Source organism: Xiphophorus hellerii, chromosome 23 (assembly GCF_003331165.1).
Source record: "Xiphophorus hellerii strain 12219 chromosome 23, Xiphophorus_hellerii-4.1, whole genome shotgun sequence".
NCBI classification, from domain to species: domain Eukaryota; kingdom Metazoa; phylum Chordata; class Actinopteri; order Cyprinodontiformes; family Poeciliidae; genus Xiphophorus; species Xiphophorus hellerii.
The window spans coordinates 7,388,200-7,405,944 of record NC_045694.1 but is presented as its reverse complement, the minus strand read 5'-3'; the positions used below and the strand labels follow the sequence as shown (position 1 = coordinate 7,405,944).

Sequence of the window (17,745 nt, the reverse complement as noted above, 5' to 3'; positions counted from 1 at the left end):
ATCAGAGGGTCTCTGATGGACTACAGTCACCACACATGGCCATTGTTTATCTGTCAATCCATGTTCCCTTTCACTGTCCTCAGCATACACTAATCAATATCTGTGGCCTAGAAGAGACGCCTAATCTTCCCCCTTGCTACCCCCTATGTCCTTGCCCCCCTCAGCTCTGCATTGTCTAACAGAGGTCCCATACACTCCTCATAATGCCTAAAGAACAGCACATACACCAGCTCACATACACTTGGCCCAATTTTTACAGGACACCCTGGAAGGGTAAAAAAAATCTATATCTTAGCAAATTTCAGCTCTACATGCTCCAGTGTTCATAGACAAACACGCGGTGCAGAAAAAGACCATCTGCAGCAGATAGATGTTTCACACTAGAGTGAGTCAATCGGTTTCACATCAAAACCAAATGTTTCCATCTATTTGCCATCACGACTTACTCGCAAAGAAGTCGCTTAATACTGCTGCGAACTACCAGTGTGTGCACTTTTGTGGTTTTCTGGAACCACATTTACAAGCAAAAACAAGTTCAAGAAAAGCTTGATGATCTCTAACCGAAGAAAATGTCAGAGGAACCAGAGAAAGAAAGAAAAAATAAATCAGATTCGTCCCGTTTCAAGTCGTTCGTGCGATTTGTATTTGCTCTATTTGGGACAAAAGCCACGGTAATCCTGACTCATATTTGACAAGTCTCATATTCACACACACCTGCTGTGGCAAAGTAAACACGCCTTCAGAGTCAAACACCTTAATGGATGACCTTTGCATTAAAAGCTGAGCCGGGATAAACCCGAAGGCAGGCACCGCTGACACGGTATAAAACAGAGACGTGCCCATTCTGGGTGTGATTGATGAGGAGAAGCCACATCATAGCTAAGTTGTGTACAGTATGTTCAGTCTGTACATGGGTCGAACAATAAAATAGCCATCAGACTCCTCCATTAAACCAAATGTTACATTTGAAAAACAAGATTCTTTCATAGTTCCTTGAAAGCGTTTAGTTTGTGCCATTGTTCGAGGGTTATTTTGAAGTTTCGATGAAATTGAAAATGTGGTTTCATAATTTTTCTAACCAGAGTGTAACATTTGATAAAAATCTGAAATAACTTCCAAAAGGATTCATATCCATTGAACTTGTTGACATTTTGTTACGCTGCAACTGTGAACTTTAACCTGCTTTATTTTGGATTTTAAGAGCAACACAAATTATAACTTTGAACGTTTTTCCCAAAAGAAATCTAAAAAGTGTGGAATATAAACGCATGCAACACTTTTTAGAATATGCAGTCCAATAAATCTCATTTGGTACTTTGAATACTTGGTACTTGGTACTGTGAAAGGTACTTTTCACATGAAAATCATCAAAATTAACAGTAATACAGGCTTTCACATATCCATCTATGTGTAATTAATGATGTGTTTAACTTAGTGATACACTCCAGAAATAGAATTACTTTTTAATAATATTTTTAATATATTGAATGGTTATATAAATATCAGTACATATTCAGTTTATTAATCACAAAAGGAAATTAAATGTTGCTGTAATATATGTAACACATGTCTCTTCAAAGAGTCTCCATTGCAACAAATCTGAAGGTTTTGACTGAAGACACTGTTGTTGTGTAGCTGTTTCGTAGAGTAACGGCCTGTACCAATATGATACATGAAAAAAGTGCAGAATTGACTCAAAACATTTCTTTAAAAAAAAAATACAGACATAAATGTTCTGAATTAGAAATTTATTTGATAATTCTGCACCAGTACAGCAAACTTAAATACACCAACAGCTTCACAAACTTGGTCAAATGTGTAAAAACCACACAACTTTAAATTGTTCAGTCAGTGCAGTTGGTCAAACATGTAAAAATAAACCGCAACAAACCTTTCAAATCTTTAAGAAACTTCAATTAGGAATATAAAATAAATACAGCATGACGTACAGTAGATCTGCCCTTATAGATCGTGCGTTGTAACCGATACTTGATGTGGAATTTTTTCAATATCGGCACCAATACAGATATTAATATCGGATCTCTACTTCTCCATGATGGAAATACACATTGAAACATCTGGAAAAATATTTTTTATTTTAGTAATTGTTTAATACTTTAGCAAGTTATTTTACTAATAAACTGTTTTCAGTCTAAGAAATTAAAAACTCTACTTCTGTTCATTAGGTTTATCAAACATTATTATCCTTGAGAAACAGTTTTGTATTATATTAAAGCTCATCAAATATGGGTCCTACATGTTTGTGCCTTTCTTTTCGAGCCTTCAGTAGCTGTCCTCCTTGATCTTAGCCCGCTGAAACCTGCTGGTTTCAGAGGGAATTGTGTGGCTCAGCCTGAAACCACCACTCCACGTTGCTCCAGGTCAGCCTGCAGCTCTTCAGATGTTTTTTCTTGCTTTTGTTCAATCAGTTCCAACCAAAACTTTAAGGTCTAACTCAAGAGATTTAATGTTTTGATGACTTTTAAACTTTTTAGCATTGCAAAGAACAGCACAGTTTGAAAAAACATAACGAGTTTAAGAAACATTTTTGAGATTTTTCTCTCCCACATTCTGGCTTTCATTGTCAGTGTGGAAAAGTGAATCAATTGTTAACTAGAACACTGAGTGTGAAGAGCCTGTTGCTTTATTTCAACAAATTATAAAAGAAATTCACAGTTAATTTTATTTGTCTTTCTGCATATATTAACTTTAGTTTAGTCTTCAGCGCCTGCAAGGCTTTTATGCAACTATTTCCCTTTCTACTGAGACAAGAACAAGTAGCTTACAGCTGGGCGGATGCTGTTTTCTTGAACAGCGGCATGCTTGTCTTTGAAGCATTTCCCACTCAGCATTCTTTGTGGTTGTGTCAGTGACTCTGATCCATCCACAGTTATCATTAATGAGACATTAACATCACGCAACAAGCCTCATCGGTGCCTACATAGGTTCAGGCAAGGACATGAATCTCAGATGTACTTAGAGCTACAAAGACGGTCAGATGTGATTTTTCTAGTGTCTCTACTGAGTGCTGCCACTGAATGAAGAGCGATGGAGAGGACGGTGCAGTGAAGAGGGATGGCTCTCAGTGGGTCAGCCCAAAAGCCCTGACCCCAGGAGGATTTGATGCCATTTTCCCACGCAGGGAGTCGACCTGAGAGGAGCTCAGTTAACAACATCTGCCCCATTTCAGGGAGATTAACCCCCGTCCCCAACTCCCCCGCACCTCAACAGCCTCGTCCACTCACACACCACTCTGCTGTCAATCCAAGAACCTCAAACAGGTTATGGACAGGCCCTCCCATATTCAAGGATACCAGCCAAAAAAAACCAGCCCACTGCAATCTCAATCTATCACTGGAATCCTGACCCGCAGTGAGGCGTTCATCCATTACACCCAGACCACGCCAATTTCTGATCTGCACATCAGGGGAGTTGCTAGATCGCAGAGTGCGATTAAATCGAAGGTTTGAGGGTGGAAGGCGTGCTCCGCCTACAGAGTTGCCCAGCCGGTCGGTGCAGGTGAATTAGTGATGTCACAAACGTCCTCCTGTCAAGCAGATTTGTGTAATGAGTTTTTCCACTCATCACACTGACGTAAACGGGGACACTTGGCACACACTTCTTGTGCTTTTACCACCTTTTTTTCTCCCTGTGTACTCGCACAAGATGTGCAACTGGCAGGACATGTTCTGACATAATTTGAGGAGAGAGTGTGAAAAACAGGGCTGACTGATCAACGTGGCCCATGGCGAGAGCCCTCCGTGTGACAGGTAGACGCATAGTGGTGAAATCCTCTGGGAATCTCCTGAATCCGTGTACTACAGGGCTATAATTAGGTTAGTTTTTGGAGAGGGGGTTAAACAAACAGGGGCTGTGAGGTCATAGGCAGATGGAAGTGGGATATGCCTGCACTTGCTGAGTGGGCACAGAGCTCCACAGGACAGGGGAGAGAGGCCCTCTGGGCACTCAGCATGTGGGGGGATGAGGGATGGGGTGTTTTAAAGCCAAATTCAGATCAACTAACTGTCAGAATATTCAAACACAATCCATACATATTCACACTTTACCCCTAAACATCATCTTTAATTCCTAATCTAGTGTTGGAGGGAAACAAACAGAATTTCTCTGCACATTTCAAACAGAAACTTCAACTTTTTATCCTAAATGTATCCCCAATATCTCATGTGTAGAGTGGATACTTTCCTGAAGTTTGATAACTGACCACTAACCTTTGCTCTGTCCACACACTTCTGAGGAGCAGCGGCAGAAAAGCTGCTTAATTTCAACAACAAAAAAAAGGGAGTTTGAGAGTGCGATTAGGTGACGGGTGGCTGCTGGCACGCTAGAGTGACTTAAACCCTGTCAGTGAATGCAGGGAGGTCTGGATAATCTTTCCCTCCACAAAGGTACGTGGGGTCTAATCCGGGCTGCTGCACTGAGCTATATGGATCCAGTTCTGCAGGGAGTGTGGGAAGGCCGGCAGGGCCATGCTGTTTCGGCCCTCTTTGTGATGGCAGATTATTTATCCTTAGGTACACTCCAACAGCAGGCTGGCCCATTCTTCCATGCACCTGTGTATAATAGTAACACAGCAGCAAAGAGTGTAGCTATAGTTATAGATGCTGTGCAAGCTTAGTGCACTCTGATAATTAAACTAAATTAAGCATAGATTACAGGATGTTACAGCCATACCTAGTTTTATGGGATGTTTCTCTTATTCACATGTTAAACTTATAATTAATAATTCTGTATGATAATTAACTTTTTAATCAACATATTTTATGCTGTACAAATACCTAAAAGGTGTCTTCATTGTAGTGTAGCTGAGATCAAATGCAGAAACAGAACTTTTCACAACTATTTCTACTTCAACGCTTTATATTTTAAGACTGAAGAGACTTGTTTTTATTTTTTATATCTGAAATGATTATATAATGCTCTCAAAATATTAAAATAAGTTTCTAATAGCTCTAGAGAACCTACCTATGTACAGTGCACAACAAAGCACTAAAGGTCAACTTTCGTGTCTGATAGATGCTGCATTTTGATTGCAAAACGGCTAAATTTGAGGAGAAACAAATGTTGTTAACAGCGCCAACTTTTTGGAAATTAAAACTTTAATATAGCTGAAGGATCTGTAGCTTGTAAATGAAGTACTGTGAATAAATAACGTTTTTCAGTTTTTAGAAAAAGAAAAAAAAGCAACAACAAAGAGTTAAATTAGTATTTTCCTTAAAAAATGTTATAAAACTTTCTCTTTTTGTAAAACCAAATTGTTTGCTCCACTTTTAATGTCATATTTGTTAAAACTGTAAACTCTTTACAGATTTTTAACGAAAAATTGTGTGAGATTACCTTTTAAGATGTTAAATAAAAACACTGGTTTAGTTTATGTACACTTTAAAAGATATAATATTTAAATACAGCAGCCTTTTTATATATATATAAGTATTTATATTATATAGCCAGTTAATTCAATTTTAAACTTCTCCTTATTTTGCACACAAAACACTGAGTCACAAAATTACGTTTCATAAAAATTTATTCAGCTTTTAAGAATAGAGGATGGTCTTAAAATATGTAGAAACGTCAGTTTAAATAAACCTTTTTTTTCGTTCAGGATAAATGGGTAAACAAGACACTGTCAAAAAAACCATCACAGAACAAAACAAATTTACAAAAAACAAAAAATTAAAAAAAAGTTCTTGAATAGTTTCACGGGTTGCACAAGCTAGAGGAGGAAAAACAGAAATTTTGCTATAAATAAAACTTGCGTTTGCGACCGGCACAGTCTTAACATTTCATTTAAACCTAGTTCATGTTGGGAAGGAAATAAAAATAAAAACAGAAAGGGACTACAAAGGTTGTGAACACAGTGGAGATGACTGACATTCTACAAATTAAGTGTAAACATTTATGAACAGACTGTCCATCCAGCTTTTTTTTCTGAAATACGCCAGCCCCTACACGAGGCCACATGCCTTTTCAAAGAGAGAAAATATGGCATTTATTTAAAATATAGAAGTCCAATTCTTCTACACAGGTTGATTGCTTCTACTTGTGATGAAAAGCCTCGGCGGAGCTGGGCTCAGCGTTCAGTTTGGGTCCATTTAAAGTTCATCAAACGGACGAGTCAGGATTTTCAGATAAAACTGTTCTTGAACGATTCTGCTGAACGTTCTTTCTGCAGCAACCAAAAGAAGTTCAAGTATCCGAAGTACATTTTTTTAAAGTCTTTCTTATTATTATTATTATTACTATTTATTATTCAGATGTGGGTGAGAGGTAGCGTCCCGTTGACGCCAGTCCCTGCGGTCTGATAGTGTGGATGGACGCTGTGTAACCGGCTGCTCTGCAGGGAGGAATGCTCCGCGCTGTCCCCGCCGGGGGGCAGGTACATGCTGATCATGTCCCTCAGGTCCCCCAAGCACGCCCGCTGAGAGTGGGACGTGATGGCCGGCGGCGGCGAGCTCGGCTCCGTCTTACACACGGACGCCATGGAGCTCAGCCCCATGGCGCTGGTGGTCTGTTGCGTGTACGCCGGGGACATGCTGTAGGTGGACGCCGCGTTCATGTAGGTCTGCGCCGAGGACATCATCGGGTACTGAAGGCCGGCCATCTCGTACCGGTGCATCTGCTGGATCTGCGGGCTGTTCATGCTGTGATGTTGAGGGTAGGCCAGCTGGTCCTGCATCAGGGAGTACGCGCTGTTTGTCCAGCCGTTCATGTGCGCGTAACCGTCCATCCTCTGGCCCACCGACACCGAGTTGTTGACGGCGTTGGATCCTGGCGCCAGCAGTCCCCCAGGCAGAGAATACTTGTCTTTCTTGAGCAAGGTCTTGGTCTTCCTGCGGGGCCGGTATTTATAATCCGGGTGCTCCTTCATGTGCATCGCCCGTAGACGCTTGGCCTCGTCAATGAACGGCCTTTTCTCGGCGTCGGTCAGAAGTTTCCAGTCAGCACCGAGCCGCTTGCTTATTTCAGAGTTGTGCATTTTGGGGTTTTCTTGAGCCATCTTCCTCCGCTGGCCCCTGGACCATACCATGAAGGCGTTCATCGGCCGCTTCACCCGCTCCTGGTCGCTGGCGCTGTTGTTCTTTGCGCCCGGCGCCGAGCCCGAGTTGGACTGCGGGAGCGGGGTCTTGATCTCGGTTTCCATCATGTTATACATTCAGGCGACTTTTAACGATCACTCACATGCACATGGAAAAAATGGATTAAAAGTTCACAAACCCTCTCCAAAGAAAAAGTCAAAGAGAACGCCAAAAAGTTCTGCCTGAAGCGACGAATGTGTGTGCAGGTGCGTCTCTGGTTTGTGTCCGCTCAGAGCAGCTCCGTTCCTCTCGGCTCTCAAACACAAGTCTGTAACTTGTTCGCCAAGCTCGTGCGTTAATAGGCCCATGAGGCCGGACCATGTGATGTGGCTTGACAGACTGACAATGAAAGGCAGCGGACCAATCAGCGCGCAGCTCCAACCGGAGAGCGCATCCGTGCGTTTTGGGTTGGAGGAGGAGGGAAGGAGGAGAAGATTTAAAACTGGAGCGCACTTCAGCAACAAGAGCGCAGAAATTTCAGCATTTAGAAGCTGAGGATGGAGAATACTGAGGGGGAAATGAAGGGACTTGTTTTCGTATTCATTTGATTTTATTCTAGAGAAAATAATTATGTGGAATTTTTTATTTTGGGCGGCATTAGTAGCTGTAGTATTATTAACTAGACTTTTTATTTCTGAAGATTAGTGTTATGAAACGAAAAGTAGATTTGTGGTGATTTAAATATAAATGTAGTTTGGAATTGGAAAATTTAGCCCCACTGTTACATTGGTTGCAGGTTTAAATTAATAGTAAAATGATACATAATTCAAAAGAAAAGCGAGAAAATTATATTAAGTTTAAATGAATATTTTAAATGTTTAATCCACTTTAAAATTACTTTCTGAAATTCAATCAGACCAATTATTTATTTATTTCAGCAATATTTTCAGTAGATTCATCATTTTTGTTTTAGACTAATTTAAACCGACTCGATTATTTTACTCATTAAATTTTAGACACCATATAGGAATTTTTAGAAAGAGCCTTTCAACGTTTTAGAACAGAGTTGTGCTATTTTTTGTTTTGGTTGTTTTGGTTTTTGTTGATTTTTCAATGGATCAATTTCCTGTCAACATATACAATCTTTGTAAGGATAAAATTATCTAACTTTTTCTAAAGCATGCAAAACAATTTTAGAGTTTCATTCATGAAAGCCACTACCTATCTTGATTTGTATTCAGTTCCACTATTTAAATAGATCATCCTTTCATGAAATATAGATTGAATGAATGTTAAATCGTACTGGAATGGCTGTGCTGCGTGCAGGGACCTTTTATTTGGAACTCTAATACATGAACGACCTCTTGTGGATGAGAAGGGCTCTTTCTTTTTTGGCCCCATGAGGAAAAGTTTAGTTGAGCACTTTTAAACCCTGTCAGCTGCTGTTTGCAGTCTTGTTTTCCCACACAACAATCAGCGTGGAGAGCCCTCCCTTTGCTTTTTTATTTGCATGTGTCGCCTTTACAAACGACCATCAGCCACTGAAACCAAACCCAAGTGCGTATCACTTCACACCTGCTAATGAACCCGACGCGAATCGACCATCGAGAATGAGCTATTAACACCTGAGTATCTGCGGGAGCTCTTCTGTAGGCTGCGTTTTAGGGCGAAATCGCCTCCTGGGGGTTTTACAAGACAGAAAGGCAGCTACTGTTGGGCCATCCGCGGGCCCAACAGTAACACGGGAAACGCGCATAAAGCAAATTAAACGCACGTTTTTTGTTTGTTTGGTGGGTTTTTTTTTATTGTGATAAAACAAAGAATAAAGCCAAGACGCCTTCCTGATTCAAACTTGAAATTGATTTAATTTTCTTTAACAAATAAAATCACGCAAAAGTTAATTTTCTGTGCCTGCCAAAATTTTGAAGTTAAATCTCATTAAACAATTTAGCGAAATCTACTGACAGCTGAAATCAGACAAAACTAAATCAGAATCACGCACGAATGGTTTTGCAATAAAAAGGGGAAAATTAGTCTGTTGCCAAATTGTGGGGATAGATCCCACTTTATTCGTCTTGAGTCATAGTCGTTGTAAATCCACTCAAAAAGAGACATCACCGCACGGATTCCATTTTCCCGTTCAATGGGGCGTGACAAACAGCGCGGGAGCAATAAAACTAACGCCCAATTAGTAGTCATCTAATTCTCAGGGACCGGTTATTTGTTTATCTGCGCAAATCTCAATACTGATCCGCTTGTAATCTCCTTATGGAAATTGACCGGTAGCAGAGAGAGAGAGAGAGAGAGAAGAGAGCGAGAGAGAGGGAGAGAGAGAGAGAGAGAAACCCAGTCAGGAGTAACCTGGAGTTTGATAATGAGGCCCTCTGTGCAGCTAATTTCCTAATTAAGGAACGGAGGGACCACCAGCACAGTCTGCTCCGATTCAGGCTCAACAAGCCCTGAGGGGTCTCTCAGGGCGCTCTGCTGCTCAGTGTTGGGAAATATGTGGAAGTCTTGACTTAAACCTCAGTCCTGATTAAAACGTGTATTTCCTCTTTTTTTTTTCAAATTCAAAATCGAGCTCACAAAGCGTAAAATCAACGCTTTACCCTAAAGTAAATCAGTCGCAACTATATCTATGTTTTTTAAGATTAGTATGTTATTAAATTTTGACTTATTTGCAACTTGACAACACAGTTATTCATTATTTTAGACTTCTTATGCCCCTAAAAATACATTAAATATCTGCAATTTTTTGTTTACTTGGCGGTTTTATTTATATGTTGAATGAATTTGGTCCGTTTTATTAACACATATTACAATAAAATAACCCCGCACACACTCTAAATATTAGCCAATTCTCAAATCGACAATAGTCATACTTTTCTACATTTTTTTGTGTCTGGAATCAGTAACTTTTTTCTTGTTTTGTTTTCAGCTCGGTGACCGGCGGACGGAGCCCCTTTGAGAAACAGTAATTAACAAAGAATAGCTTTTCAATTACAGTCACAATGGAGACTGTCTCATTAAGATTTGCATGATTTTTTGAGGAGGGGGTTCGGGGGACACCGGGAATGCAAATGAAGATGCAATTTACGCATGGTCTGCTGTTCCCTTTGTGCGGCGTGAATGGCTGCGTCCTCCCAGTTCAGCTCAGGTAAAAATAATATTCACGGGTCATTTAAAGGAATAAAAGTGTTGGTCTTATCGCCTCTTTGTCGCACAAAGCTGCGCTGGTAGTCCTAATGATAATTGGACTCATCTGACTAGTAAGAGCTGCAGTTGGTCATATAAAAATGATGCATTTTAATGTTCATGATGTTTAATGCTATAATCTGTAAGGCAGAATCACTGAACATTTTAACTCTGCTCCCTGCCACGTGTAATATCACCTCTATGAGTTTTGATTTCTGTAGCAGGTAGAATACCCGGAATGTTGTTCTAGGAAATTAAGACATTGATGATGTGATAAAGTCAACAGGTACTTATTGTCAGATCTGGAGTAAACTTTTGTATTTTATTTCATCAAAGCTTTAAAAGTCAAAGTATTTATCTACCAAAACTGTTTATGTCTTTAATTAGAGGATACTAATTATTCCATAAAGCTTTCATTTTAATGTCTTAATCAAATGTGCTCCTTTTTGTATCATCTCATCCAGTTAAATATTAATGAATACAAAATATTTTTAAGATCTTCTAGGGAAATGGGTCCACACACTTGGGGTTGAGACCCCTGTGGGAGCCGTGAAACACCAGGTGAGGGGTCTTCAGAACTTTATTTTAAATGTCAAATCTGAAATCTGAGATTTAAAAAAATTATATAACGGTTTTGTTCTTAAACTCTGGTTTGATCAGCTTTTTGTAGCTTTTGTATGTCAAACACTCTGAAAGAAAAGTGACCTGTCAGGTTCACCCGGGATGAGTTTTCTATTGCTTGATCGTTTGTGCCAGTGAGGAATAGGCATTCCCCATTCCCTTATGTTGTGCTGAGTGCAAGCAGTGTAAGAAAATATGTCAGTGCACTGTGGCTTTTTAATGATGCTGAAGAAAAAAGGCGTCTGATTCACAGCTATTGACTTTGTGCTAAATAAAAGATATATTTTCTTATTTTTAAGGGATCTTCTGTGATCAACTTTAGTTCAAAATCTAAAATACTTAAACTAGTAGAACAGATGAAACCTAAACTGAATTATTCTGTCCTGACAAGTACTTGTTTTTTACAAACTGAGATTAAGATTGTTTTAATCTACATTTTGCATGCATAAATATTAAACTGGATTAGATTTCGTGACTGTTGATTTTCTGATTGAATGTAAATGTAAACAGTTCTGCTATCTTTGCCAGGTCCCTCTTGAAAAATAGATTTTATATCTCAGTGAGGTTGTTTATCTGGTTAAATAAATGTTATTATTACAAAACATAACTATAATATTATCAATGCTTCAAAATTAATTGATACCACCTTAGATTGAAGAAAGTCTAAATCTGCAATGTTTAGACTAGTCAAAACTGAAATGAGTTCAATTCAGAAAGATAGTTTATTAAAGACACATAGTTGTGGTCCATTATAGAGATAAAATATATATATAAACAAATATATATTCATATATATAAATAAATACATATTAGATATGTAGAAAATTAGAGCACTTTTCCAGTCTCTGTTTCATTATCTATGCAAGTGCTTAATAAATTAGTTTATTATAATGCTGAATTACAAGATAATAATAAATCAGAATACAATCAAAATTACATTTATTTTAGTGACTTAATTCAAAAAATAAAACATATATTCTATAAATTAATTATTCAAAGTTACTTTTTCACCAATCACTTATATTTCAAGCATTTATTTCCTTTATGGTGATTACGTTATAGAAATTGTTCATTTTTGTCTATTAAGATATCAGACCAATAAAAAGGACATTTAATGACAAAATGTTGACCTACTGAAAAGTGTATCCATTCACTGTAGAGTACAGCCATTCCATACTTGGTCGAGGCTCCTTTTGCATGAATTAGTGCATTGATACAGTACATCTGTCTGTGGTGGATATTACAGTTCTGATATCCGATCAAACTCTTGACTGGATTTGATTCACGATCCTCTAAAGCAAAAATGTCAAACTCACTTCCTCAACAACCAATGCACCAAGGCACCTGAATCCAATGGCTTTACCTCCGGCTGACAACCTCATTATTTGACTCTGGTATGTTGAAGCAGAAAAGTTGCAAGATACTCACTCTCATGGTCTGGAGTTTAAAACTTGTGCTCTAAATTCTGCGGTTATCTCTGCTGCTTAAGCACTTTATTTTAACCATATATATTTTTTTCCACTCAACTTTTCTTCAATATGTTTTGATACATGAACGTCAGTGTCTTTAAATATTAGTACTTGTAGCTTATTATCTATGTGGAGAGTTTCAATGACTTTCTGCTGGTCAACTGTCCTATCAGCATTATTGTCTATGCATAAGACATAACAATAAATTCCTGTATATGAAAATCTTTTTTTTATATTGTTTTTTTTATATTCAAATTATCCAAACATTTGCTGTAAAAAATAATTACAAATATATTATTCTGCATCTTATGATCTAAATAATAAAAGCTTAATTTTTTCTATTGAATTATTGAAATAAATGAACCTTTTGACGATGAAATCCTTATCCATGGATCAGAATCTGTAATTTAAAAAAAATAACTGGTAATAAAATTAAGATTTTTTTCAATGTCTAACATGACATTTTTTTATAAAGTTGATTAAAATGCATAAATTCACCTTATGCCTGAGAAAAGCAGGTCATTGTCCCCAACTGTTGGTCCATCTGAAGTACTGGAGGTTCAGTCATCAACAGAAGGAGCTATCACTCCAACCTTCAAACATAAAAGCAAAACACACAATCAGAAGACAGATGCATTGATTTTTTTTAGATTAAGTGTAGTGTGCACATCTGCCTGGAGGACTAATGGAGCACACTGCATTCCTCCCTCAGCAGTAAGAGATTCATTTGTGCTTCGTTTGCGGTGCTGGCCCACAAGTGTCATCCCCCGCACTCAAACGCTCACCTTGTACCACTATGAGGAATGCGAGCGTCTTACTTATCGACCTCTTCCCGCCTGAAACAACACACAAGAAAGCTGCTTCAAACTCCAGCTTCTTTTATTTTCCCTCCCTCAGCAGCCAAGCATGTCCTTCCTCATTATGTTCCTGTGTGTGAGGCCAAGGCCGCTGACACAGACCCAGTGTAATCTCTTTAACCCGCCACTGTCGCGAGCAGACAAGGCGTGACCACCCAGCGCCGTGCTCCATCTCACTCAGCCGAGAGGGGAACAGTTTTCTCACCTCATCACCTTTGGCTCATAGCTGCTTATCATTTTAGGGATGCACATTTCAAACACAGTCGATCACACGCACACAGACCCGGGGTTAATCGCTGCGACAAGGCCACTTTAGATAATCATGTGCAGCTGGGTGAAAATCCATTCTTACTGACCCTCCAGTTCCCATAATTGCCAAAAAGCATTTTTTCCCCCCCTGTGGTTATTGGCTAATGAAGCCAAATGAAATTATATCACAAGAGAGGAAATCAGTGGAGACATTTTTTGTCATAAAGATACAATGATTACTGACTCTTTGCTTTGCAGATTAGGGAAAACATATTCAAACATTTGGTATATGACGCGTTAAATGAAAACTAAAACATTAAATTACAGTAAATTATAAGACCCCGTCCATTAGAAGCTAATTTTAATTCACCTTAAATTAAGCAGAAAATTTCAGAAAATGTGTTTTTGACTCAGAACCGCTGGGTTAAGACACTTTTGAGCACCACATGACTTCCTTGTTTGTCCCTCTGGTCAGAACTTGACGCTGTAATCTGGGCACTTTGCTTCCAAGATTTTTTACAACAAGCTGCATTTTGTCAGAAAAAAAAATAGATTTTAAATATTCTGCTGTTTGTTATGTTTTAAACAAAAGGAAACAGAAATAAAATTTTATTTTGTGTACTATTTGATACATTTTAGGACTTTGTGGTCCTGCATTTATTATAGTTTCTCAAATAAAAAGCATATTAATTGTGTCTTAAATGACACACAGTAGAAATCCACTTGAAAACAGCTGACCCATATTTTACGTTTGTATTAAAATAGATGCAAATACACACATTCTCCATAAACGCTTTCATATTTAAATTATTTTTTATGACTCAGCTAAATGCAAATTTTTTTTTAAAAGTCATCTGCAATACTTTTTAGATTTTTTGCTTCCTGTAAGGTGAATCTTGGACTTTGACTTTCCACTAGAAGGTGGGAGGAATGTGTATGATTTGATACATCAAGCTTTTAAAGAAAGTATCAAAAAACTTTTTTAGAGGTCTCAGAAATGTGTATCAAAAATTATATGTATGGAGTTGTGGGATTAAATCATGGCTCTACATATGCAACAAAGGAAGTCAACGCTACAATTTGCAGATGCTTTTTTATTCTGAGCATCAAAGTTCTGATATCATTTTTATAATTACTTTATTTATTAAATAAATGACACTTGGAATAATAGTTTAATGTTAAAAATATTAGATTTGATTGTACTTTAAGGAAACAATTCAAGCAATTTTATGAGTATGTTTGGGTTGTTTCAATGGACTCTTACCTTCTTGAGTAAGGTTGACAAGAAAAGAATATAAAGTTAAAATGTAATAACATTGAAATATTTACTTAAAGTATTGAAGAAGTTATTCATCAGAGAAGAAATGCAATTTTTGATTAAGATATGTTGAAAATAATAAATAAAACATGGCAACCATATAATAGATAGGATTTTAACTCTTTTGATCGCTTGTTGATTTATTTAAATTCAGCTTTAAGGTCCAGGAAATGTTTCGCAGCTTAGATACAAGCTGAAGAAATTATTAAATTCCTTTGAATTGTGACAATTTTAACAGATTTTCTTTATTTTCTACACAGCTAGTAAATTTGTCAACCTGTTTTGTGTTAGTTCAAGTTTCTCCTTTGGGGAGCGGGGAGCCGCAAAGATTGCTTACATGTTTGGCCAGCCCTGGTCTGGTGCCTGAAAAGTGAATGGCATTATCAACACCTCTATTTGATGATCACTTTAGGTGCAGTTATTCCCCCGGCCAGTTAATTACAACACTCATTATTCCCTCATGTATCCTCCGAATCGTTGCCATGTTCGGTGTTTTTACTAAAACAAAGGAAACTTTCTCAGTTTTTTGTTTTGGGGAAAGTGCTGAATTGTCATGTTTTGCTTTGCACCGTGCCCGAGCAAGCGGCCCTCTTTTGTTTTAGCCATAATTGAGATCCCACTAATCTAGCTTCTTCTTCCCTTTTTTTTAAAAATGAAACACTCCCTTTGTCAGGGCTTCATTAGTTTAAGATAATATTGTTAGAATCCACAATTAATTTGCAGTGTAACTGTAATTAATTAAATACACCCAATTTTGTAATATGATTAATGCCGCCAAGTTTGTTATCTGTATTCTCCTACAGAATGAAAATGTAACAGCACCAGAGCTGCTGAGCATTAATTGCAGAGGCTGGGAGCTTTTGGGAAGCAAAATTATAGGAGCTAATTTATTAAACCCATAAATAAGAAACAAACAAGCATAAATTGATATATAAATCATGAATAACATAATGTGCAATCTAGTTCTGATTTGGGACAAAATGACTAATCTCTGCTGCATGCCAAGCACTTGATGGAGTAGATAGTGGTCATAAATTCAGTCACAGTCAAGGTCTCATTAAAACCGGCTTAATTTAATTAAGAGTTAGCCATCGCCCTCTAAATATATTAATTACCTTGAGCATGACGAGATAAGTGTGGCGATTACTGCGCGTTTCATTAAATCAAGTCTTCTGGGAGGAGAGCAAACTAAGGTGGGAAGCTGGCTGTGTTGACAAGATAATGGATGGGCTGGACTGAGATGAATTTGGTCACCTTGCTTCTGGTTGAGCGCAAAGAGGTGAGGCAGAGGACAACACTGCATTAAAAAATGTTTTTTTCCAACTTTATTAAATGTTATTATTATTATTATTATTATTATTATTATTAGTGGTGGTAACTGATTGTTTTTTGATATTTTATTTGAAAATGAAATAAAAATCAGAAAACTCATCATGCTTTGCAAAGTATGAAGAGAAAATCAAACAATTTTCCTGGAGAGAATGTTAAGAAAAAGTCATAATTTTCTTTGTATGCTAAGTCTTATTTTAATAACTTGGTTTGTTCTTATAATTATACTAAATTATTATTTTTTTTCCTTTCTTGGTGGACTTCCAAGGTGGCGTCTGTACTGGAAGTCCACGTCAGCAACACTTAAAACATAAGAAAAAAACAGAATTGGAAATCTCTAACAAAACATTTCTTCTTCTTTTCTGTGCAGCCCTAAAACAGTCCATTGTGTCAGATCCCTCTTACATCAAAATTTATTTCTCACCAACACCTAGGAGCTAGATTGCCGTGCCGCCTGTTTGCGTTCGCACAAAGACGCCTCCGACAAATACGGAGCAGAAGTGTGCCGAGGGGTGCAGAAGCAACGGCTCATTGCCCCACAGACTGATATGTCAATGAAACATACAAGACGCTGCCGGTTGCAATGGGGAGATTTCCAGCCTCTGCTCCTCTCCTGGCTGACAGCAGGACAAAGAGCCTAAGCTACTATTATCTGGAAGCAAGCCTCTCATTCCTGCTTTCATCCTTTTCTTTAAGAGTACAAACATAGATATGGAGCTCTGCTTAAAGTCACTGATGCATCCAGCCTGGATGAGCCTTAAGCAGGTGAGTCAGGCTGGATATTGTTGAAATGCCAGAAGGGTTGTAAATGAAGGGGCTTCCTTTAGGTTTAGTTGCACAGTTTCTGATCACAATAACATCAGGTCAAACAGGCCAAGCACGAAAAATACATTATTTCCACATGTGAAGCAATGCAACAACTTCACAAATTCAGTACATGAACTCAGAGAGCACAAAGCTCCCCAACGCCGCCGTCTTCCTGAACGCCCCCTCCCTCTTCTCTCCTCTCCTTCCCACTAACCTCCTCCCACTCTGACCAGAAAAAAATCCAGGAAACTCACCGAGCTCTCACTGGTCCCAAGGCTGCTGCTTCTGTCTTTCAGTTCCTCTGCTGGTCCCACCATCAATAGCCGACTGTCAGCAGGCCCAGAAGCAGGACTCTATGGACAGAAAGATGGCAAGCTCAGAGTCGAGCCTCGGCCTTTCAAACGGTACAACCGAGGCGCAGAGGAGAAATATGAAACGTTGCGAGTGTTGGGCAGTCACTTCTTTGGGCCGTGCACACTGCAGCTGAGCTCTCCCTGCTCTGGGACCCATCTCTTTCAGCCAAGATTGCTTCATACAAAAGTTGACAATGCACCACTGAAAGCCATTGTTGATATTCAACATTTTTTAAATAGCAGAGCAGAATAGACAACATGGCAGGCTGCAAAACTTGGCAAGGAAACTGACCTGGAGCTGCCCGTTTGAAAGGGTTGCCTCGCTGGGTGAGAGAAGAGAGGGCTATTGTATTAAAAAAAAAAAAAAATCGAGGTAGGGAGAGCTGGTGTGAAAGAGTCGGAAAAAACAAAACATCTCCCATCCCTGGAGAGTGGAGCATTACGCTTTATGTGCAGCAGGAAGAAGACAATCACTTTTCACAGTCACAAGCATATATGCATTACCAAGAGGGA

General features: G+C 38.6%; 1 protein-coding gene and 1 long non-coding RNA gene across 4 annotated transcripts in view; both read right to left on the bottom strand.

Moving 5' to 3' along the window:
- Nucleotides 1-17,379, bottom strand: part of LOC116714548 (uncharacterized) — a 54,786-nt gene extending 37,407 nt beyond the window's left edge. For 2 of the 3 annotated variants that reach the window (XR_004338075.1, XR_004338074.1), the window contains exons 1-2: nucleotides 17,134-17,379; nucleotides 12,818-12,912 (exon numbers count right to left, since the gene is read on the bottom strand). This is a non-coding gene — a long non-coding RNA (uncharacterized LOC116714548). Of the gene's footprint in view, nucleotides 1-12,817; nucleotides 12,913-13,104; nucleotides 13,156-17,133 lie in introns of all 3 variants that reach the window. The other variant, XR_004338076.1, reaches the window with a different exon arrangement.
- Nucleotides 5,525-7,397, bottom strand: sox3 (SRY-box transcription factor 3). The gene has a single exon (XM_032555179.1). The coding sequence runs from the start codon at nucleotides 7,169-7,171 to the stop codon at nucleotides 6,269-6,271; it is 903 nt and encodes a 300-aa protein (XP_032411070.1). The 5' UTR covers nucleotides 7,172-7,397; the 3' UTR covers nucleotides 5,525-6,268.
- Nucleotides 17,380-17,745: the final 366 nt, after the last annotated feature.

Coding starts and splice junctions, on each gene's coding strand:
- sox3 (XM_032555179.1), bottom strand. CDS start 7,171: ATGTATAACATGATGGAAACCGAGATCAAGACCCCGCTCCCGCAGTCC.